Source organism: Elgaria multicarinata, chromosome 2 (genome assembly GCF_023053635.1).
Source record: "Elgaria multicarinata webbii isolate HBS135686 ecotype San Diego chromosome 2, rElgMul1.1.pri, whole genome shotgun sequence".
Taxonomy (NCBI): domain Eukaryota; kingdom Metazoa; phylum Chordata; class Lepidosauria; order Squamata; family Anguidae; genus Elgaria; species Elgaria multicarinata.
Window position 1 is genome coordinate 58,539,447 of NC_086172.1, and position 24,623 is coordinate 58,564,069.

General features: G+C 39.6%; 1 protein-coding gene across 1 annotated transcript in view; it reads left to right on the forward strand.

Annotated features, from left to right (window-relative positions):
• LRP1B (LDL receptor related protein 1B) overlaps window positions 1-24,623 on the forward strand; it is a 976,641-nt gene that overhangs the window by 249,140 nt on the left and 702,878 nt on the right. The window contains exon 2 of the mRNA XM_063116589.1: window positions 6,158-6,277. Within this exon, the coding sequence (XP_062972659.1) occupies window positions 6,158-6,277 (120 nt within the window). The remainder of the gene's footprint in view (window positions 1-6,157; window positions 6,278-24,623) is intronic.

A 24,623-nucleotide genomic window follows, 5' to 3' on the forward strand; every position in this document is an offset into this window, starting at 1 on the left:
AAAGTATATAATTTTCCCCCTTTTCTGTGCCTGACTTTCATTATCCTTGAAATTGGTGATAAGACGTTCTCTAGTTTCATATATTTCTTAGCTGGTTCTTCCATTTACTTAGACATTTATGTTGCTATTCATAGGTTGCTGTCATGCGTCTTTGTTCATTATTACAGGCATTAGTCTGGTTATGATGTATTTTGACTGGCAGTTGAAATCAAGGAGGAAAAAGGTATTTTATTTTTTAAAAGATCGAAGTATAAACCATAATGAAATGTAGCAGAGAAGAAAGGTCTTTACCTTAATAGCTCACAGGCTGGTGCGTCCTTCAGCTAGCCTTATTCTTAGCTTTCTCAGAAGAATAAGTGGTAAGCTACAAAGAAGTTATTTCTAACTAACTACCTTTTCCCCAGTTTTAAAACTTGGATAACACCACCACTGCCAAGTACAGGTACAGAGGCTGCAATCCTAAGTGTATTAATTGTGAGGAAGTCCCATGAATTCATTAGACATCTGAGTAAGGGTGCATATGATCAGGCTGCAAGAGAGATTTTTAAAACATAAATCAATAAATACAGAGAAGAACATGTTTCAATGATAGGCATACACAAATTCTTTTGCTTATATCTGAGATTTTGGCCTTTTCTACAAGAGGCTTTTAATCTGCACCTTTATTGAGGGTTCTGCTTCTGGAGTTTTAGTGGGATTAAAATTGGCTCCTTTGCACATCTCCCTCACCCCGCCCAGGTTTTCTTTCTCTGGCTTTCTATACGTTCCATTACAGGTGGTGATGTGGTATAGCAGAATTGTGTAAATACACCAGGGTTCTATAATGCCACTGAGAAAAATACTAGACTTTTCCCATTAGGACTCATCCCACACCCGTGATAACAGTTGCAAAGCATGGGAGAGGCTCTGGAGAATGACAGTGTTGTGTAAAGAACCCAGAAATCACAGTGAGCGAGGAAGCATACATGCACAATAAAAGCCTCATGTAGAAAGGCTTTTTGTACAGGTCTTCTTGGGCCAGGCTCAGTCCCATGATGCTTTCTTTCTAGTTTTGTTCTGTTGCTAAAATAGAGATATGTGAATCAGTAAAACTCAAGCTTTGTCAAGATCCTCTGGATTCTACCTTGAATATTTTTCTGATTCATCTCTGTATCAGATTGTGAGCTTTTGTCATTGTTACACATTTTCCAAAAGTATTTTGGTGCGCATTTTCCCAAGTACATTTGTCGATTGTGAAGATAATTGGGATAAATGCCAATAATAGGGATAAATGAGAAGTTCTACATTTAGGAGATAGAAACCAAATGCACAGTTACAAAATGGGGGATACTTGGCTCAGTAATACTACAAACAAGAAGGATCTTGGAATTGTTGTAGATCGCAAACTGAATATGAGCCAACTGTGCGAGATGGCTGCAAGAAAGGCAAATGCTATTTTGGGCTGCATTAATAGAAGTATAGCTTCCAAATCACGTGAGGTACTGGTTCCTCTCTATTCGGCCCTGGTTAGGCCTCATCTAGAGTATTGCGTCCAGTTCTGGGCTCCACAATTCAAGAAGGACGCAGACAAGCTGGAGCGTGTTCAGAGGAGGGCAACCAGGATGATCAGGGGTCTGGAAACAAAGCCCTATGAAGAGAGACTGAAAGAACTGGGCATGTTTAGCCTGGAGAAGAGAAGATTGAGGGGAGACATGATAGCACTCTTCAAATACTTAAAAGGTTGTCACACAGAGGAGGGCCAGGATCTCTTCTCGATCCTCCCAGAGTGCAGGACACGGAATAATGGGCTCAAGTTAAAGGAAGCCAGTTCCAGCTGGACATCAGGAAAAACTTCCTGACTGTTAGAGCAGTATGACAATGGAATCAGTTACCTAGGGAGGTTGTGGGCTCTCCTACACTAGAGGCATTCAAGAGGCAGCTGGACAACCATCTGTCAGGGATGCTTTAGGGTGGATTCCGGCATTGAGCAGGGGGTTGGACTCAATGGCCTTGTAGGCCCCTTCCAACTCTGCTATTCTATGATTCTAAGATTTCTGAAAATTAAGCATTTTTTCTCCCATTAACTAAAGCGTGTTTGTGCACATTATGCAAAGGTATGCAGTTTTTCATGCAGATTTTTCAAATGTACACATTTTCCTATGCACTTTTCTTTGGTTGACAAATTGCATCACAGACTTGGAAATGTACAGACTTCAGATCTGTGTTCCAGTCCAGGAGGCGTGAATTGGATAAATTCTGACCCAAAACTAACTGAAATAATTGAAGTCACATTTCCACATGACTTTTCCAACTCAGCATCTGACAAAGTAGGTTGTCCCTTATGAAACCATATGCCATTTTCCAATACAAACCTTCAAAAAAAGTTCATCTGAAGGTGCCTTCAAACACATCTCTTTCTAAAAAAAATAGGGAGGGTTAGAAAGTGAGTTTCCCCCAAAAAAAGAGCATGGGGAAGGGGAATTACCAGTCACTAATGAAGTCAGAAGCGCTATTCAGTAAGTGCCATGACACATGTGGAATTGCATTTCTAATTGCAATCCCGATATGCTATCTACATGAAGGTTTGTATCACAGAGCCTGCATTACATTGCTCATATAAATTGATGAGCTCTCTGAACAAAGTGAACTGGCCTTTGTCATTGACTTTATATGAATCGAAGTTACTTTCTTTTAGTTTGAATTCCTCCATAAGCTAGTTGGTGACGGCCCATACCTAATTGGTAAAGCACATACTTTTTAGGCAAGGTTCAGGCCCCAGCATCTCCAGGTCCTGCTGAGAAAGACTCATGTCTAAAATCCTGGAAAACCACCTGCTATCAGTAAGTGTTGACTGGTCATGAGGAAGATGGAGTCAAAGTCTCTCTTCCTGCCCCCTCCCTTTGTTACTCTACCTTCATGCATCAGTTTAGCTTGGTTTTATGGTGACAAGGGAGGCTCAAGCATCATTGCTGTGCACGTGGTGGTGGTGTGGTGGTGGTGGGCTATGAGTTTGGATATGGGTATGGCTTTGGGTCAGTGGAGGCTGGTTGGTTCAATGTTGGTAGGACTGTGAATCCATTTTGGGTTTCAGTCAGAAACAGCCAGGATCCAACGTGCTGAGCCCTAGCCCCAAAATGGATACAGTACCTTGGATAGCTCCTTTGGAGTTTTGGCTAGTTTTGACTGAAATCCAGAGCGTATTCACCACCCCACTGAAATCAGAGCCACCAGCCTCCACTGTTCCTAATATTGCTGTTAAGGCTTTTGCAGATGTAATGTAGCACAGCGCTGCAGTTTACATGTAGCATTATGGAGGCTCCAGGCACAACCAAGCAATATTTATTCAATAAACATGACAACTGGGGTTACATTTACCCTCTGTTTTGGTTTCAGGTGTACACTTAAACAGTGGTACAGTGAAATAGAAGCTCTGAACTACTTTAAACCAAACCTCCTCCATGGGATCCATAACCCTCCATTTTAATTAGCAAATGGTTTGTTTTTTATACAAAGGCAAGATGGCTTAAAACAACATTTCCTTCCACTGCTCAGCAGTCTAGGTTGCTTTATTGTATGTGCTTACATGCAAAACATTACTTAGCCCTTCTATTGAGCCAGGAAAATAGCACACTAGGTATTCTTAATAATACAAATCATTGATCTAGACTGAATGTAGAAGTGTGTGCAACTCATTTGAATATACCACCATCAATGCTTTCATAAACTGACCTTGAAAATAGCATATCTGGGTACAAAATAAAATAAATAGGGAGTTTGTAACAAGCTGTGTCTATGCTATTTCCTAGAGGGATAATACATAACTGTCCCTCGCACGGCAGAACAATAAGAATGTTCTTTAAAGCTTTGAGACTGCTTTAGCACACACACTGGAGGCATACCTCGCCCTGATTACACCAATCCTATACATAACTGTTGTCTGAGATGACAATTAATCCAAGTGTATTTCACAATAGTTCATTAAGTTCTTTAGGGTGCATTTTTCAGGCTGCAATATGCCTAGGAGCAAGCCCTATTGAACTTGATGAGACTTGTTTCTGAGTAGGCACGAGTAGGATTACACTGTGACAGCATAATCCTAACTGAGGCTGGAGCGAGCTAAGAGGCGGATTGCCTGCCACTTGAACACCCACCCACCCCTCACCAAAGACAAGAGGGCAGGGGGCAGCTTTGCCAGGCTTTTTAGCCAAGTGGATCATGTTCTGAAATATCTGCATATGTACATGCATAAACAGTGAAAACAATGGGAGGGAAATCAGATATGCCAGTTCTACACTGGCACAGATGAGGGGCCCTATCTGGACCCTTCTCGGGAGAAAGAATGCGCTTTGGATCCTCTGGAGAAAGCAACTCCACATGAGTAGAGCTATAATGTAGTGCAGCTGAGCTCTGGGTGAGGCTCAGCAGGCTCTGGTGTTAAAAGCCTTCACTGGCTGCCTAGCCATTTTTCTATTAGCTCCAGTGCCTTGAATCCTGTTTTCTTGATCTTGCCTTGTGATTGATCCTCTGTGCTAATGACGCTTGGACTTCTGACTGCTTAACTGTCTTTTGACCTTTGCCTGCTATTTTGACCACTCCTGCCTTAGCTTGAACCCATTGGACTGAAAACTGTGTGCCAGTATCTTTGCCTGCTTTCCTACTTTGCTTCTTGTTTAGCCCCTTCACTCAGAGTCTGCTGCAGCCCACACAGGACACTCTGCCAATGTCTTTTCCTGCTTAACTCATCTGACAAAGGAATAACACCACAAGGCTCAAAAAACAAGTAACAAGCTAAAATTCATATACTTTGGTAAAAGAAAAGAAAAGAAAGACTTCATGCAAGGTACATCAATCTGCCATTCATAAAGTAGTGTACAAGCAAATAGCAGCAATTTATTATTGGGAAAGTAAATATACCAATTTGTGATATAATAATAAAATAAGAATAGTTGAATGATACCTATTACATCTTTTCTGCTCTCAATTATGAGAGAAGACTAGGAGACATGAGGGACATTGGCTGAAAGTTGCTCTCTTGGCCAGACCTCCATCTACCCATCAGGCCCTAGGCTGCCCTGTCAACCTGCCCTCTACTCTGGTGCCATTATCAGTTAATGCCAGTTCAATCCAAAATAGAACTTCAACTATCCACAATTTCATTATGGGTGAGGGGACTGACCTAGGTGGGGTAGTCAGGCAGGGTTGGCCTGACTCAGCTTTGCCCACCTAGGTACTTGGTTCAGCACTAGCACAGACTGGAGGAACCGAGAGTGGGAGTGGCTATGGTCAATACAGATTTCCTCGCCAAGAGGACCTTCTTCTCTCTGGTGTTGGGACAAAGCAACAGAATATGGATGATACAGTTCTACTGCTCATGGGACAGACCAGAAGCCTCCCTATCCAAACTGAGGGAAATGGTCTCAGGGGTGGGCTTGGGGAATTGAAGGATCCTGGTCCTTGGGGCAGGGAATGAATTACATTGTTCCTTATTGTAGCACAACATGTTTTGGTGTGACTTGGTCTTGAATGGGCAATTCAGACCTATTTGCTTTACAAAAGACCTTCTCCTGGTCTCTTCTGGTAAAAACTGCTAACATTGGTTCTTATTCTGGATCAATGCAGCTGCCTACATTTTTGTATTCTCCTTGGTGGTGTGGCTATGGGGACTATCATGACGAGTGCTTGTACTTCAACATTTACCACTACACCACAGGCTACCAATGGAAAAGTGTATGTCCAACAGATGCTTACAAACTGCAGAGTTCTCTCTACAACTATGTTGAGGTCAATTGAGCCACACTGACTTCAAGAGGCAGGCAAGAATAGTAAGAGATTGTGTTAGCACAGATTTGTGTGTGTGTGGATAGATAGATAGATAGCGTTTGATATGTGTGACTGTGAACAAATCATCCTACCAAAATCCATGTAGAGTATTACTTTTAACACATAACAATATATTATACTTGTGCAAATTTGTCTAAATCTGATATATGAATTTTAAATGCAGTTGCTGTATTGTTTTAGATTTTAGATTTCAAGTACAGGAAATGCATTTCATTATGATTTCATTTTTAACAATGTATTTTCTTTAAAGTCTCATTTCATTGAAGTGCCACATTTCCATTTCCATTTTCAATCATCCATTCACCATTTCATTATTCATATTTTTTATTGTTTACAGAACGCTTATGTGATGTAGGCGAGTTTCTTTGCCATGATCATTTGACCTGTGTATCCCAAAATTGGCTCTGTGATGGCGAACCTGATTGTCCAGATGATTCAGATGAATCTTTAGATGTGTGTAAGTAAAATATTCTTGTAGTTTTGCTTTGAACTGTTAACATTTCTGATGGTGAAGTTCAGTTATAAAAGGTGGATTCTGTATTTTACTTTATGTGTCCAAAATTAGTCTTCATGATGTAGCTGGCTAGAATCCTGGTAGAAATGTGCAGTGAAAGAATAGACAGGTGTTTTGTTCATATCTCACTTTATAATGAACAATATCATCCAAGCATATGTTCCATGTTTCCTTTGTGACCTAGAAGATCAGCTACAAATGGGAGAAGCGAAGACAGGCAAAGGAAGGGGGGGAATAGTATACCAAATGTCATTTGCAACAAAAGTAAGAGGAATACTGAAACCTCAAAGGAAAATGGAAAGGGAGAAAATGAAAGAAGAAAAAGTAATAGGTAAAAGAAGCGAAGTATGAAAAATGTCAGGGAAAGCTTTAATAAAACATGTTGAATCATTATCGTAAAAAAAAACTTGTTTTCTCTGTGGCTGAGGGCTATTGGAGAACAGAAAAGAAGCCTATGGGCTTCTCCCCAGCATTTTGGACTACTGATGAGATTATATTAAATCTTCATATTCTCTTGTTTCTTGACTGAAGAACAAAATGAGGAATTTCATTCCATGTCCCCGAGAGAATCATTTAATGTAAGAGTAGCTAGTAATAAAATTGCAAATAGTTTTGAGGTGAGGTATGGGGCAGGGGAAGGTGGTAGTGGGCAGATGGCAAAGGCTGCAGGATATACAGCACATTACATGTATCATATAAGACAGTTATAAAATTCTACAACTGCAAGCCCTGGGAGAAGAAAGAAGAAAGGCTTTTAAGGTATGTTATTTTGCCATCTGATTTTTACACCAAGCAAATAAGTTATTATTTTTAAAACCGTAGTTTAATTCTCTTCAAGATTCCTATCGTGCTCATGGACAGATAGTATAGGAATAAATAAATAATGCTAAGTAGATAACAAGAAAAAAAGGGTTTATATTATTTTTAGATTAATGCATCATGTACTGGTCTACGGCAGTTACTATACCCCCTCCTTTATTTTGGCTCAAGGGTTCTTTCTATACTTAAACTCTAAGGGTGGTTCGTATTAGGCTTGCAGGACAATTAGTCCAAAATGAGCATTTATATTTATTTCTGGGTTTGTTTTTTGAAGTGGTAACACCCAGTGGAATGAGCAGTAGCTCCCACTACCCTGGGAGGATCCTGTCCAGGGAGAGTGGTCTGCTGAAGGGAAATCCGGGCTGCTTGGGGGCCAGTGGATTTCCCCTCAGCCCTGCCACATCCACCAGAGTTCACGGATTGGTTCTCTAGCTTTCGAGGATGGTGGTGGCCACCATTATCCTATCATGGGAAAATTACAGCTGTAAATGGCATATTTTATGTAAAACACATTTATCTTTAGGCAAATTTTATCTGTTTACAGCTGTATTTCTGTAAAAGTAAGTCCTTTACAGCCACAAATGGCATAAAATATACTATTAACAATAGTAATTTTCTACTTGTCATTTACAGGTGTAATATCTAATTATTGTGGCTAATTAGATATTAGCACAGAGCTTTTCTGACCCTCACTGTCTAGTAAGTCTTGGGCAAATTTATTATTTCTTGACTTCACCAGTTTCCTTTCTGTATGTTGTGGCAGCAAATGTAAGGTCAAAGGTGTGGGGAGGTGTTGGAGATCAGGCCCTACCAGTGAAAGCTGGTGAATCTATTCCGGGTTTCAGTCAGGACCAGCCAGAACGCTAAAGGAGCTATCTGGGGTGCTAAATCCATTTTGGGAATAGGGTTCAGCACCTTGAATAGCTCCTTTAGACTTATGATGAAACCCGGAATGGATTCACCACCCAACAGAAATTGAAGCCACTGGCCTCCATTGGACACCACTTCTGCCTTGTGTGGTCATAGGAAAGTGATTTGTCTTCATCTAGTTCAGCATTCTTTTTCAACCAAGTCCAGGCAAAAGCCATTGAGATGTTAACAAGCAGGGCATAAAATACACAGCCCTTCCTGTTCTCAGCATCTGGTTTTCAGAGGAATACGCCATCCTGAGATCCGTGTGATATCGGGTGGGATATAAATGTTATAAATAAATAAATACACAGTTATCCATGGATGTTAGGATGGATTTGCATGAGCAAAGCTTTGGGTAGGTGGAGCTAAGAGAATATGAATCAAGTGATTGGAAGGCTAGGCAGGACATTTATTTATTATTTATTATGGTTTTAATTTTTGTTAACCGCCCAGAGAGCTTTGGCTATTGGGTGGTATAAAAATGTAATGAATAAATAAATAAATTATTACATTTCTATACTGCCCAATAGCCGGGGCTCTCTGGGCGGTTCACAAAAATTAAAACCATTCAAAGTATAAAACAGTATAAAACCATAATATAAAATACAATATAAAGGCTCAACCAGACATGTAGCAGCCCCATCATTTTAGAGGCACCATCCAACACTACCTTCATATGTAGTCAGACCAGTTGATAAATAAGTTTTGTTTAATACATTAATATTAATATGGGCAATCTGGGCGACAAATTAAATTATCTAAATAACTGCCTATGAACAAATTGAAGTAGGATTGAAGCAAAGTTGGCCTCTCAAATTAGCCGGCCATTTTGGTGTGCACCAAAAAAGTCTTTTCCTGTGCTGCATTTGTGTCTGTCTTCCTTCTGTGTTAGCTCTTGGTTAATGCATACAGTACATTCATCTGTATTAATGCTTTCTCATTTTCCTATTCAGTAGAGTTTGTCCATCTTAAATAAGGTGGCTATTTTTACCTCAGGAGAGTACCTGCTTCCCACTCATCCCTCATCCAAATACATGAGTTTGGCATGAGCATTAAATCCTTTTCATCATATCCCCTTGAGTGAAAGAAAGAACTTGATTTAAGCTGGACAAACTCTACTGGGTAAGAAAATGAGGACCATTGAAAACTAATACCGCAATACTTCATGCATTATATATAATACATAATCTCCATCATTTTCTAGCCATTGCTTGGCATGAGAAGACAATTACTCAAGTGTTGATGTTGTTCCATTTCTAGGCCCAGGTTCTTAGCCAGAATAAACAAATGTGTCATGTATAGCCTATATTCTTAACAAAAATGTTTTTCTATATATGCTTATTACCAACTTCTGCTTATAAAATCTCTCTTGAATGTGTTTTCCAAATCCATTAAAAGAACTTTATTTTGCTGTGGATACTGGCTAACCTTAGACATGTCTCCCTAGAGCAGAACTTTCATTGCAGTAGATGACAGCAGAAATATCCTTTATTCTGCACCATGTGATTTTGCTGACCAGAAAGAGCAAAGCTAAAGAGGAACTTAACAAAGTAGAGATGCAAACAGACTAGGCAATCCCAGTGGCAACACACCTTTGGAATTACTAGCATTTTGTTTTCATTTTTTCACCTTTCTCTGTCTTAGTAAAGGTTTCCATTTGGTTGTTCACCATGCTAATGGCTCTAAACAGTAGGAAATACACCCTTCAAAATAAATATCTTTATTAAAATGTCAGATAAACTAATAAGACAAGTAAAAACAAAGTGGTTGCTGTCCTACCAACTTCTAACCCAAATATTTATGTATTCATACTAATTGGGAATGGATGAATCTGTCTGTTTCTTTTTCTCCTTCATTTGAATTTTTTTTAGATTTCAACTATTTTTCCATCTCAAATATGAAGAAATTTACAAATTGTGAAAAAAAAATTATACAAAATGAACTGAAATGAAATTGTCAAATTTAATAGATACAGCTATTCTCAAGGAAAGGACCATGTTGTGCCTGCCTGCCATATAGCTGTGAAGGATAAGGAGCCTGTCTGAATAAAGAGGTGACATTCAAGTATTTCAGCATTCAAATCCAACCCGCTTGACTAGGCACCTGTTAACAATGGAGGGGCCAGAACCTCATCTGGTGCACACTGGCATGGATGCTGCAAAGATAATGGAACTCAGAGAGGATTTGGCTTGTGGAATTTTTCAGTTTCACCGGCAGATTATTCTAAATCTTAGCATTGAGTTTTAAGTGTGCATGTTCACAGGAATGTTGAATATTTACATAAAACAAATTGTCTGAACAAGCATTCTTGCCAGTGAATAATTATTCCAGTGCAAATAATTGTTTGCTGCCTTATTTAGGGAGAGGACATAATGGCCCAAATAGTGCTATAATCTTTCTCTGAATGTTTCCTATGTTAAATATGTATGTAGGTTTAAAAAGAATATTAACAAATAACATTAAATATAATACTTTATGTACTCTACTATTTACCAGTTTTGTGTAACTAGACATATGCTTCCTTCTCCACCATCACTCCAAATAACATTCAACATTCAAGCTTACTTTTGTAGCTTCCTTGCCTCCAATGTTAGCATTCGGTGAATGACAAATATTTGTCTTTGTGGGCACATGTGTTAGATTTTGAATTGAAAGACTGTCCAATAGTTCCCTGAAATGCTAACTGCCTGAACAGAATTGTTATCTTTCATTCACAAGTATATGGCAAGCCATTCCTTTGCTGATTGATATTTTTACTAAAATAATACCCCATTAGGTCCATTCTTTGCCTCAGCCAAAAAAGACAAAACAAAAAACACAAAAACAGTAGCATTCGAAACCAATGTCTTTGATTGGAGTTGTTGTAGTAGTAGTAGTAGTAGTAGTAGTAGTAGTTGTTGTTGTTGTTGTTGTTGTCAAGGACTACATTGAAAGTCCCAAAGACTAACATCCAAAGAGAATTCCCATAGATGTTCCCTAAAGGAAACTAGGGAACTGAACAGGACCACAAACATTTCTCTGACTCCACTTCAGGCCTCTTAAAGAGAAACTGTAACTACAGGAAAAGTAGCACAGGGAGAATCTGAGCAAGGGAATCATTATACCCTGGGTTGTTTCGATACAACTGCTTCACTAACCTAACCTACCTTACAGGGATAGTAATGGTAAGTTTCAGGCTAAAATGGACCTCCTGTAAAAGCTGTCCTCCAGTTGCAAATTCAGAAGCAATGGAGATTTGCAGAAAGAGTTGAGCACATAGGACTTCCTCACAGTTCACCTTTGGGAAACTGGTCTGTAAGGGTATATGCCTTCAGATGGACAAAGAACCACAATAGGGAGTCAGCTTGGTGGCATGTGTTTTCCTAGCTCCACTAGGAAATCTAAGAACTGGATTCAATACATCCAACCCCTGGTGAAAAATGGGTAATGTTACCTTGGACTCATCTACACCAAGCAGGATATTCCACTATGAAAACTGTATATAAAAGGCAGGAGCCACACTACTGCTTTATAGTGGTATTGAAGTGCACTGATAACTGTTGGAGCCCATTGACAAATACTATACACCACTTTCATACCACTATATCCTGCTTGGTGTGCCTCCTGCCTTTTATATACCACTTTCATAGTGGAATATCCTGCTTGGTTTAGATGAGACCCAAATTTCACCTAAAGTGAAATCTGATGGGATTATATAGATTCTTGCTTAAATATAATACATGAGCGATGTTAAGAGAAGCTAAAAGAATTTCAATAAGACTAGTAAAATGTCTCTTTACTGAAGTCAAGTTAGGACACCCTTAATGCTACGCTTCTCTATATTTCCTCACTCTTTTTTGAGTGGGGGGAAGGAAGAAGAGGAGTCAAAATAATGTCAAACTAGGCTTCTGTTGCATGCAGTGTACAACATGCGGTGTACCAGCTATTGGGCAGTATAAAAATGCAATCAATCAATCAATCAATCAATGGAAACTGGAACTGGACAGTTTTTGGAGCTCTTAGTATGTCCTTTTCAGAGAGTAAGTCATTTATACCATATTAGGATAGTGGTGTCGAACTGAGGTCGAGGTGGCTGAGTGGGAGGAGGCTGTACTCCTGTGCTCACAAATCAAAGTATTTTAAACTATTTAAATCTATTTTAAATCTATTTTAAATCATTTTAAACTATTTTTATACCATATTAGGTCTCAGATATAAGATGTGGATGTTGTTTTTATCTTCACTTCATTGGACTACAAAGCTGCTGAGCTCAAATATTCCACATCCTAGTATATAGACCAGCCAGGGGAAGATATAAATAACATGTCCTCACTGAATCTAATAGGATGTGGGTAGATCACAGTACCCCACATTGTGCAAAAACCCTCCTCTCACATATTGGATCCAAGATTTGCTTTCCTTTGTTAAATTGTAAACATTCTGTGTTGTGATATGTTTTCAGTCCAGCAAGTGAAGGCTAATAAAACCACGCTCCTCACTGGAGAGATGTTGTGGATGTGAAGACTGTAGTTGACCTTTCCTAATTCACATGTCCTAATGCCTCAAGCACAGAGATGAATGAGGGAACCCACATTTCCATCTCTACACTAGAGGTCTTTCTATCTAGAGTGAGTCTGGAACATGCTGGGAAGCAGCAGGTCCCAGGACCATTCTGGAGATGCTTCTGGAGATATTTCTGGAGAGGTTTCGAACACTGATTCCAGTAGGAGCAGAGCTCTGACTTCTTCCTAGATCAAAAATTAAAATGAGTGAACCAATATATCTTGTGGGTCACAGATATCCTATGGGAGGTGGACTAAGGTTTTGAGGCAGAAAAATCTCAGCATCCTCATCCTATTCCAAGGATTTTATTTGGAAAATCCTAATAATGAAATTGGAATTAAAACTGATGTAAGTTTAAACAAGACATTTCTAGAAAAGACAAAGAATAATCCATGACCACACAATGTTCATGGCTTGCTTGTTTGTATAAAATGAGAAAGTTACATTAATTAAGTTTAAAGTAAAAAACACAATGTAGCATTACTATGGTTTCTTCACGTGAGGTGCTGAATGTCAAGCCAACATATGTATTTTTTTACGAATAAACCTGGCTTCTTTGTCTTAGGTTTAGCTTCATATTCCCGTTCTGTTTTAGAATGCTTGTGAGTATCATCTATAGAAATGTATATCTTTTCAGCTTTTTTTTTAATCTCATCTTCCAGTTTATAAATGTGCATAAAGTGCAAATAGGCCCATGTATTAAAACCTAAAATTATTTCTGCTGCAGTTGCTCAGCAAAAGGGTTATGATACACTCAGGTACACTTAAGCATAAACTTTCCACTGGCCTTTCTCAAGAAGGTGAATGTCACCCTTGAGTGTCAAAGCACTTTGCAACCACAAATAAATCAAGGTAGTTTTTTAAAAAATACTCTCCCCATTTTTGGTGAGAGCAAGAGCTATGCAGGTCACCTCCCCCACCACTAAAATGCAACTGCTGCAAGGAGGAATGCGAACTACTCAAATCCCTAAACGTAGTCTAGAATTGTGCAGATACAGGTCTCTGTGACTTGTCAGGTATGCTTATTCCCTACAATTTATCTGTCTTTGGGAATAAAATGTGCAGCTGCGCATTTGGAAAGGAAGGATTTAGACTGCGCCTTATTTTGCATCACCAGCAAAGTATGGCCATGGGGGAACGTCAGCTTTTCTTCCACTTTAGCCATGGTTAATTATCTTATGCCTCTTTTGTTTCCAGATCAGGTTTGTGGGGAGGAAGTTAATTTAACTGAAAGCTGATGGCAGCGGTTCACTTACTTGAATTCAATGCAAACTCCTACCTACAGTACAAGAGAAGAATATGGCCCCTGAAGTATAGTGCCTGATGCCCAAATGTCAGGAATAATTAGATCACATTAAGGATTAATTGCTAGCTAAATTGCAGTTTCTCTGTGCTAGCTTTTTTTTTTTTTAAAAAAGTGTGCCTATTCAGACAAGCAAATTGAGCTTATAACTTTTTAAAAAAGAGGGGCACATGCATATTTTTAAGAAAACATATACAAATAATTCATACCTGGACTGAAATGTTGGCTGTCTTTCTTTTATTTTAGCCAAGGGCAATGTTATTTTTATGACTCAGCTATACTTTTCCAGCAGTACCAAGATTGATGCTGGGAGTATTGGTTCAACCTATGGCACCTTAACAACACTGTAGGGAAGCTTTGCTCTGCATGACTTTTTGCATCCCTAGAGGGAGCCATTCATGTCGGTCTTGCTTTCCCCTGGCTCACAAGTGAATATTCAAGTAGATGAGTTCTTTGAGCTTTCATCCATTTCACTTCTTTTGTCTCTGCTTCCATGATGGTTTATTTCCTTTAGCTTGTTTTCCCTGGTGCAGTAATGCTATTCTTTCATTAACAAATGCTTCTAGAAGGGAATAGATTTTTATTTTTATTTTTTGGGCATGGAGGCAGGCAAAACTGAAGCATTCTTCAACTCCTTTCTTCATTTTTAAAAAGGGGTACTGCAGGGGTGGTGAACTTGTGGCCCTCCGGATATCATTGGACTAAAGCGACCATCATCCTTGACTATTGGCATACTTGGCTGGGGCTGATGGCAGTTGGAATCCAACTTTAGTTCAGAAACTGATTAGATGCCATTAGTTCAGAAACTCATTAGATGCGGCTTTTGCTATCCTTCTGGTGGTTAAACAAATCAATCCTTCCTCTGCCAGGCATTTTATTCCAATTAATTTAAATGGGATCTCCTGCCTCCTGTTTTCTATTTCTTTTTTAAAAATGGTTTAAAGGCAAGTAGCCTGACTGTGTCTAAATACTCATTGGTATAACATTTATCAGAAGCTCCTGCTCCCCCACACCCAAGCTAGTTTCATGATACACTGTAGAGGAGACAGGAAAAAGCTATTTGTGGAAGTGATGAGTGAGAAATAATGAGACGAAACACAAGAGTGGGATTAAATATGGGCCACATTTATTAAAAGATCTGCGAAAGAGGGAAGGACTAAGCGGGCATCATCTCATAAATGGCCACACTTATGAGGCCATTGTTGGGATAGGGCAAGGCAATCACTGCCCGTCCAGTGGTGCTTGTTCATTTGCCACCAGACGGGATTCCCCCTCCTGGGGTAGGGAGGCCTTCTGGTGTCAAACCCCCCTCAGGCTGCAGGGCCCTGAGTGGTTTGAGGCGGGTTGGCCTCAAAGGTAACCCTTATCCTGCCTGCTGGTGCCACAGGGCTCCTAGTGGTTAGCCCTCAGGAATTACCTCTCTCCACAACGGTGCCTGTGAATGCTCACCAATTTACACCTCACCCCAGATGCTCACTCCTATCTGCCTACCCAACAAATGTGACTGAATTGAAGAACCAAATCAACCTAATTATACACCCTGCCTATCTTACAGTGTGAAGTAGGCAAAAAACCTCATAACCAAGTTAGATTATGAGCAAAAAATTCCTACTTCGCCTCCAAAAAGATGACCAGCGAACCCACACTGCCTACAAGGGAGGAAGGGAGGGAGCTGTGCAGCGAAAGACGCAGATGGGATGGGTGAGCCAGCTTTAATAGCCCCTTAGTCCCCTCCCAATGCAAGTGGCGCCAAACGGAAGCAGCCGATGGCTGACTTCCACATCCCATTTCGCCACCCCCACCCACAATTTGCCTTCCCATGCTCAGCTCCAGGAGTGTTGGTGGATCTTTTCCTTTTCTTTGCAGGGCATTGGTATAAGGCATTTGGTTTATCCATACTTTCCACAAGCTAACAAAACATCTTAGAACATCTCTAAAGTTAGGACTGCTCTTGCTGATAATCAAGGTCCTTTTCATTGGCAGTAGGTGTTCTTTCCCCTCACACTGACCCCATTCAGAAGACACCTTAAACGATGGCTTTAACCATGGAGAATAAAGCAAAAAGCCTTATTATTCGCTGTGGTTAAAGCCATGATTTAAGGTGTCTTCTGAACACGGCCTAGCTTTCTGCCATAACCATCATGGTTAAAGCCATGGTTTAAGGTGTCTTCTGAATGGGCCCACTGTTCTGCTTCAGCTGCTACACAGGGAGCAGCAGTCTTCTAATTCCAGCTAGTCCACCAATAGAGAATAAAAGTGGGGATGGGACTCCACTTCACTTGCCTGTCTCTGTGTGAAACCTGAGCACCGCTACAGGAAGGAAGTTTCCTATTCCTTCACTCCCTGCTTCTTCATGTATTTCTCTCTCATTTGATTTACATTCTTATACTATAGTATGTCTTTTCATGTGCCATAAGATAGAAGCCATACTACTTTTCTTCAGATAATCACAGGAAGTGGCTTTTAGGTCACCTAGCCCTGCACAAAGCCAACATTTACAATGGACATAGGATGCTAGATCAACCCGTATGATTTTAATGTCAGAGCTCCAAAGCACAAGTTCATTCTAAAAGTCAAACCATTTCATATGGCTATTGTTCTCATAATAGCACTTACTTCCATTTTCTGAAATATGAATGCTTCCAAAATTCTCTGCATTTGGATTACTCATCCCATTTTGGAATTATGACTAACCTAATCTTGTTTCTGAAGTTGAACCAATGTATTTGAAATTCTCAATTGCTCCATTTTAACATCTGTATCTTGTAGAGAACTCTGCATGCAGTGTGTTCTTACCAATGTGTAAGTGCTGTGCACCTGTATGCATGATAAAATATTATCGGAAAATGCAACGTTGATGTGATTTTACATATGCTTTTATCAAAATAGTGTTTGTGTAGTTTTACTAATGTGCTGGGGTAAACACACACACAGCACAAAAAGAAACTTGTTGCAATCTTAAATGAGATCAGAATGGTTTATTTCATATTATTTTATCAATGAAACACTAAGCATTAGAATATAGAAAGGAAAAAGAAGTAAGTTGTTATGAAGAAACTGTGACCCTCCGGACATACTTGGTCTCAAATACCCCAGCCAGGATTGCCTGTGGTCAGGGATGATAGTAGTTCTAGTCCAACAACATCCCTCTCATAATACAAGAACCTGGGGCCATCCAATGAAGCTGAATGATGGATAATTCAGCACACATAAAAGGAAGTACTACTTCACACAATGCATAGTCAAACTATGAAATTAGCTACAACAAATAATGGTCGCCAATTTGGATGTCTTTAAATGACAATTAGACAAATTGATAAGGATAAAGCTATCAATGGTACCAGTTATGATCGCTGCCTTTTATCTCCAGTATCAGAGGCACTATACCAATCAATACCTATTCCTGGAGAACATGAGTGGGGGGGGGTAACCTAGACACTCTGAAAGCCCCGTGATGGGTGTGCAGTAGCCCTGTGTTGCTTATATGATGCAGCAGCCACCTTGCAGCCATCGCAGGACTTTCCCATGAAGCTTCAAGTTAAAAACATCAGGGATTTACCTGACTTTTTCACTGGAACAAGGCGAATATGGTGTATCCACTGTCTAACCTCACTCCAGTGCCATGTGGAGGTATTCCTGGGCAGATGGAGACCCCTGATTGGTCGCCATTCACCTGAGCAGAGGACAGGGGGTGGACCCAGCAGCCCGAATAGCCACCAGAAACCCTGTCCTTTCTCTGCATCTGGATTAGCCACCGTCTTGCAGCAAAGAAAGTGCAAGGTTTCTTTAAGCATGGCAACAACCCGGCACTGTCTAGGCAGCCCTTGGACAGGTGCTATTGCTCTCATGTGCTGCTTCTGACCTCCTCATTGAGACATCTGGTTCAGGACAGTGAGGAACAGAATGCTGGATTAAAGTGTTCTGATCCAGCATGGGTCTCCTATGTTCTTATGAAGGCCCACAGGTTCCCCTCCCAATATAACTGAACTGAATGAACCAAAAGCTGCAGAAAACTGTATGCTGTAATTTCAGAATTCTCATAAACCAAAATTCAAGAGTAATGGAACATGGAGTGAAACAGGAGCCACAGGGACAATAAAAAAAAACATAAGTAGTAGTAGTTGTTGTTGTTGTTGTTTTTACTGCAAATCTGTTTGTTCCTATTCTGAAACCAGAGATATACTAATGGTGACTAGTCACTTGATGCCTTATACTTGGATAACGGAGTACTGAGTACATGTGCACACCCCAACAGTTGTGAAGACTTCACGTGTGCATATAAATAGCCATGTTTTCCTTTAAAATACATAAAATGTGGGTGTTCTGATTCTATGTGAATCTGCATCCAGGGTTTCAGGCTAATTGAGATTTGAACCTAATGCTAAACTTTTCAGAAGACTATCCCTGTTTAGGTGAATTACTATAGCAAATATTGCCTGTTTTGCTATGTTAGATGGGTATCATTAAAACATTTTGAAAGGGCTAGAGAAAGAAAAGTTATTTCCAGTGTCCGCTTTGACTTTGTTGGCACAAACAGATAATTACAGTATTTGCGGTAGATAGATTTACAAATGACAATAATATTTTTTGGTAAAATGTTCCGTTGAAAGGCTGCTTCTCATGATAATGCCACTTCACCTTGGGCCTCAGTTACACTGCAACCCGTTACAAATGCTCTTATTATAATAATGACACATTTGGCCTTTAGACATTGCACTGTAAAGAATGCAGTCTATTTAAATAATAGTTGGATGTTATTCTTTATTCAGTACTTGGAGATGTGTTAAAGTGTAATGACTGTTTTTCCTCTCAAAATTACTGATGAGAACCATTGTCATTCACAAGCAGATGGCTTTTCCAAAGAAATGTGAAATTGCTCTTTTAAAAGCGGTGCTGCAATTTAAAATAAAGATTTCGATGTTTTATTAGGCGTACAGTACAAACTGGTATTAGCCAGTGAAAAGGTGTTTGACTGTGGACAGGGAAATAAGACAGGACAAAAGAACTTACGCACAATGCATTATGTAGAAAGTATTGCCTCATTCTATCCAGCATGAGAGATTCAAATGAAATGCCTTTTAACATATTCAGTAATGCACCTGAAGATTTTTGAAAAGAAAAACTTCAGATTACTTCTTGAAAAAATTGTTCTCAGCTGTCTCTGTGTGTGTGTTAATGTATACAGCAAGAACCAGGGCTTCTAAGCAAAGCTTCTCATGGAGTTTGTATGTATCTCAGTAGTACTCAGTGGTACTCAACCACTGTTGTGGACATTTATTACCTGTGATACAGAAAGTACTATACTTGTGTGACCAGGGTAACATACAAAGACACAGAACACATGTAATATTGCAGAACCATGTCCATGAGCAGGCAGCACTAGAAAGGTGGAATTTTCTGTTTTGTATTATTGTTTGAGTTCCCTTAAATAGGTTACTCACGGCTACCAGTGAGTACCTAAAATAAACTTCATACAACTAGGATTAGAAAGAAAGGCTTCCAGATAAGAAGGCATAGGATTTAGGTAGACTTGTCTTCCAAGCAACATTGTTTCCGACTACACTCTTTTTCTAAAACTGAAGACACTTTTTTTGTGGAAAAGATTGCTCTCCTCTAGAGAATGATCACCCATTTTTGGCAATTGACCAGGGAAACCTACAAAATGAGCCCTTTCAGCATTTCCTTCACTGTGTTTTATCATCTTGATGCCCTCATATTGTGACATCTGACTGCCTGAGTGCCAGCATGATGTTGTCATGTTGCCTAAATGTTCCCTGACTGGGTGGAATTTCTTCAGGAAGAAGCCGCTAACTTCAAAATAAAATGGCACCCACACTGCAGATCAGGAAGCAAAGCAGCTGAAAAGAAAGAGCAGATGACACACACAATAGTAAGCAACTGGTATGTTGTGATGTTTCCCCAACTCCCCACCCCCTCATATTTTGCTTTCCAGATTTCTGTAGACAAAAAATTGGCACAGCCCTACTAGTATTTTAGAAAATTAGCACCGGGTCTACCTGAGTACACAAGTAAAAGAGAAGCAATAAATATATGGGGGGGGGGGGGGCAGGAGCAACCATAATTAAGTTTTAATATGTTTGATTATACATTTTTCTTTCAACATGTAATAGTGTGAGTATGCCCTTTTGATTTAGCAAATGAAAAGTTTCAAGAAAATTATTAAATTATGATAAGATAAATTCCCAAACAAGATGATGCCTCTCAAAGAGCTGAAACATTATCATTCCCAAAATTGCAATTGATCCTATTTAATTACAAGTTTGATAGTTTTATATTCAATGAAAAACAAATTGCCCACATACTAGTCCCGTTTCCTATTCACAGCCACCATTGGCCTCCTTCATGTTGTTTTCTTTAAATCTCATCATTTCCATGCACATAAAATTAGTATTCTTAGAATTTTTATAGTATGATTTCCATATAAAACAAGGGGGGGCAATCTACTGGAGGAATTCTAGCCAGCTCATTAATGTAATATATCTAAAGAGTGAAGATGTAAAATAGGTACTTCGGTGCTGGAGTATGCCTAAGAATAGAAAACGGTGCTTTGTATAATAAATATTTGAGCAGTTGTTGGGTGAGGAGAAAGTGCAGAAAATTATTATACAAATAAAAATGATGTGCTTCGTATGTTAAAACGTGCTAACAAAGGTATTAATTTGAGCTAAATAATAAATGTATTATTAATAGTGCCCATTTCAACAAGATAAAAATATAGTGATAAATGCATTTATTTTGTTTGAAGAAACAGCCTGCCCTTCAATGACCATAAGGATTTGCTACTTTATTATTGCATTTATATCCCACCTTTTTTTCTCCAATGAACCCAAGGCAGCATACATAATCCTCCTCCTCTCGATTTAATTCTCACAATAACAACCCTGTGAGGTAGGTTGGGCTGAGAGTCTGTGACTGGCCCAAAGTTACTCATTGAGCTTCCATGGCCAAGTGGGGACAAGAACCCAGATCTCCCAACTCCCAGTCTGACACTTTGGCCACTACACCACACTACTTCAGATGGCAGTAATTAAAACATAATGCTTATGCTGCCATCCTATCCATATCTACTTAGTCCATTGAGTTCAATGAGACTTACTTCCAGGTAAGTGTGTATAGGATTGCAGCCATAGTGACGCAACTGCATATAACAGAGACACACTGAAGGAGTGTCTCTAATGTGATGCCCTTGTATGTAGGCATAGATACTTCAGAAGTCACAAATAGCTTTATATGAGCAAATAGTTATATCAAATATGAGCAAATGGAATCCACAGCAGGGATCCAAAGACCTAAATGCTTGTGCATGCCCCATGGGAATTTTTAATCTTCTTTTTTAAGTAGAAGTTTTCCCATCCGTATTACAAACTGCTGCCCTTTGTTTCAAAAGCAGCCCATCATGCATATAACGGGTGGGGTGCTGCTGCTGCTGCTGAGAAAGACCATTTCAGCACTTCCATAGAACAAATGGGGCAGGGTTTATTTGTTTGTTTGTATCTTTGCCCCTGTTTATATCAAAAATGAGATATGCATTTTCATATATTCATTGTGGTGCCTAACTGAATAAGGGCCAAGTGAAAGCACAACCCTGGTCTCGCAGGAGCTAACCTGGGCTCTGTGTGAATTTCTGATTATAGTGTGATGGTGTAATTTGTCAATGCCAGTTAAGAAGTTGTCTGAGACTGTTGCCAATATACCTACCCCCCTTCTGGTTACATGGGAGTGCTTTGATATGGGAAATGGCTTCTTTTTTAGTCTTGGCATAGGGCTGGAGCTGAATCTGCAGCTGCTGGTGGTAGTAGGGGTGCAGTTGATAAGAGAGCTGTGATAGCATGGAGACATGAACATCTCCTGCCCATCCACTATCACTGGGGCTTCTTATGTCTTGTCTCTCCTGGCTTTACTGTCCTCAGGGTTTTTTCAGTACTGCTATGGAGCTCACCAGTCTCTGAGCAACTTGTCACCAGTGGCACCACATCACTTCCAGTTCAGCTTTGTTTACTTCCTGTGATATCCACCATGCCACAGAAGTGCCAGGAAATTGCAAACAATTCAGCGACTGACACACATAGTTATGTATTTTTCTTTTGTAATATTAATAAACCTACATAGTTGAACTGTGTTGCCTATTAAAGCTGCATACTGGCAGCCATGATTATCATGGGTGAAGTTTTATATTTGGGGGCAGAGTTGTTATATTTTGCAAGTACACCTTAACAGGAATTAAAGTTAACCGCCGGGTTTGCATGTCAGAACAACCCAGGTTGTCCCCCCACAAAAAAAACCTGGGTTGTTGTGAATAAGTGAGAACAAGGGAGCATGTTGGTTTCTGCTGCCTAAACTTTGCTACTGCAAGTGGGAAGGGCTAAACAAACCAGGGATACACCATCCCTGGGTTGTTTAATGTGGCACCCAAACCCCTTACCTCTGGCTTGTCTTTCTCCTGCAAGCCAGAGAAACAATGACCAACCAAACCATGGGTTATGGTTCTGCCTTGTTGAGAAGAGACAAGCTAGAGATTGAGATTCAGAAACAACACTGTTCCTGAGCTGTTTAGCTCCTTCTGCTTGTAAATTAGTAACAGATCAAAATAAACCAGGGTCTACCCTTTGGCCACCTCGATTTGTGCCCTGATCTGGTGGAGGAGATTAGCATGCATAAGCAGAGTCCCATGTGCTTATCACTTGCTAATTAAGATTCATAAGCATAAATCAGATGCACAGCCAAATGAGGATGTTTCCAATCAGCATTCCATTGCTTTCAATGGGATGTGTGTTTGACTCTATATCAAAATTCTGACACAACTAGTGATGCATCAATATATTTTAGAAGCAACCAAAGCTAGAGAAGGATGTTGGGCTTTTTGTTTTGTCTGCTTTGATGGTGTTGTCAGGCAACAACTACTAAGAGATAAGAGCACTGCAGAGTTCAGAAAGCCATTGAATACTTTGCAGACACATGATAGCCAAGTGTGTTAGCTAGAATAATGAGGATGTAGTGAATAATTGCTATTGTACATTTAGGAAACCATGTCGTGATACACAAAGAAGCAGAAAACTAATAAGCAAGCTCCTGCCTTCTGGAATGCAGCTGATGATGAAAGAATAATAAAATCAGATCATATTCTGATTCTTGAGGAAAATTCTGTGACTCAACCTGTATCACACAACAGCTAAGCTTTTTGTGTGTGTGTATATATCTTTTTTGCAAATCACAAAACTCATATGTTCACATGTGTAAGGTCACTGAATATCTGTTCTACTTATATGTATTTTCCATCCAGGTGTTTTGCTTACAGCATTAATATAATTTGGCTTCTTGCTCTATTGCTGGTTAAGCTGCAGCTATATCATAATGTGGCTATATCATTGTTAGGCTGTTTTTCTGGGGCACAGTTCAAAGTCTTTTATAGTATTGCTGCATTTGTGAAATAACGTCACAGCAGTTCATCTAGGTTGATTGAAATGTTTGAGTTGCCATGCCCAAGAATGTCTAGTCCAGGTCAGAGCAAATGTGTGAAGGTTGGGAGACTGTAGTACATGCTTCTCTGTAGCAAATATCATAATTGTTCATCCTTAGTTTTACAGAACTGTAAGACTATGGACCTCTTCACGCTCACAGTGGACTCATTGTCGAGCATTTCATAAGCATGCATGCCCGACACTGTCTATATGGCCAGGCAGCATTCACACAGAGATATCATTTGTAAAATAAAAAATAAAAAGTACCATACTCACATATGGGTCCACTGAAATTTCTTTAGTTAAGCTGACCTGGAAACAGGCTACTGTCCATGCTTGTGAGTTCAATGAGACTTTGTTCAGTTAAATGTGTATAGGATTACAGCCTAAACCTCCTTCCAGCTTGTTTCAAAGGAGAACGTCCTGTCTCTCTATCCAGTAATAAAGATGGAGTGAACCATCTGCTGCTATTTATTCCTTCTCCAGACAGTCACAAACTTAGGAACACCTTGAGAATGAAGTTTCAGTTTTCTTTCTAGATGGGCATAATCTACATGGTAATTATCTTGTATGCTTTTCTGGCTCCAGTTTAAACAAGTTGATGTCTTCACTAATCCTGATGGCATTGAATTCCACCTTGATTCAGTTTGGACAGAATAAAATTATGCAGAGGAAGCCTATGCACCTAGAATTTATACAAATATAGATTCTGTGCAGCCGATTAGATGGATGTGCAGAAGCTAGGGTTGGGACTGGGATCAGTAAGTTTGATTCCAACAGTCACTCCTCCATACGTTCCCTATCCATAGAATTTTGTCAGCTGAAAGGACAGAGCTGTGTACATGTACAATGTGTACATGGAAAACTTCGGTACAGAGGTTTGGATGAATATAAGTAGATCTGAAATGTGACTGGCAAGCATAATCCTTTGTCCTCCACATGTTCATTCTTCAGAGACTATCATCTAGAAAGGACTAAAGATAGCCTACATTTACCCATCACAAAGTATTTATGCATCAAAATGATAACGTATATATTTCAGAATAGTATAATTCAGCATCATCCTTCTGATTTATGAGATATCCATTAATATACTGAGGTTTAAAATGTAAAATGTCATGTTTGGGGTATTAGGCTATTCTCTGCTTGTGCAAATCCTCTGGATCCACTTCTTACTAATTCATACCATTATACCTATCTACAGCAAGCCAGAATAATACATACTGTGTTGCGT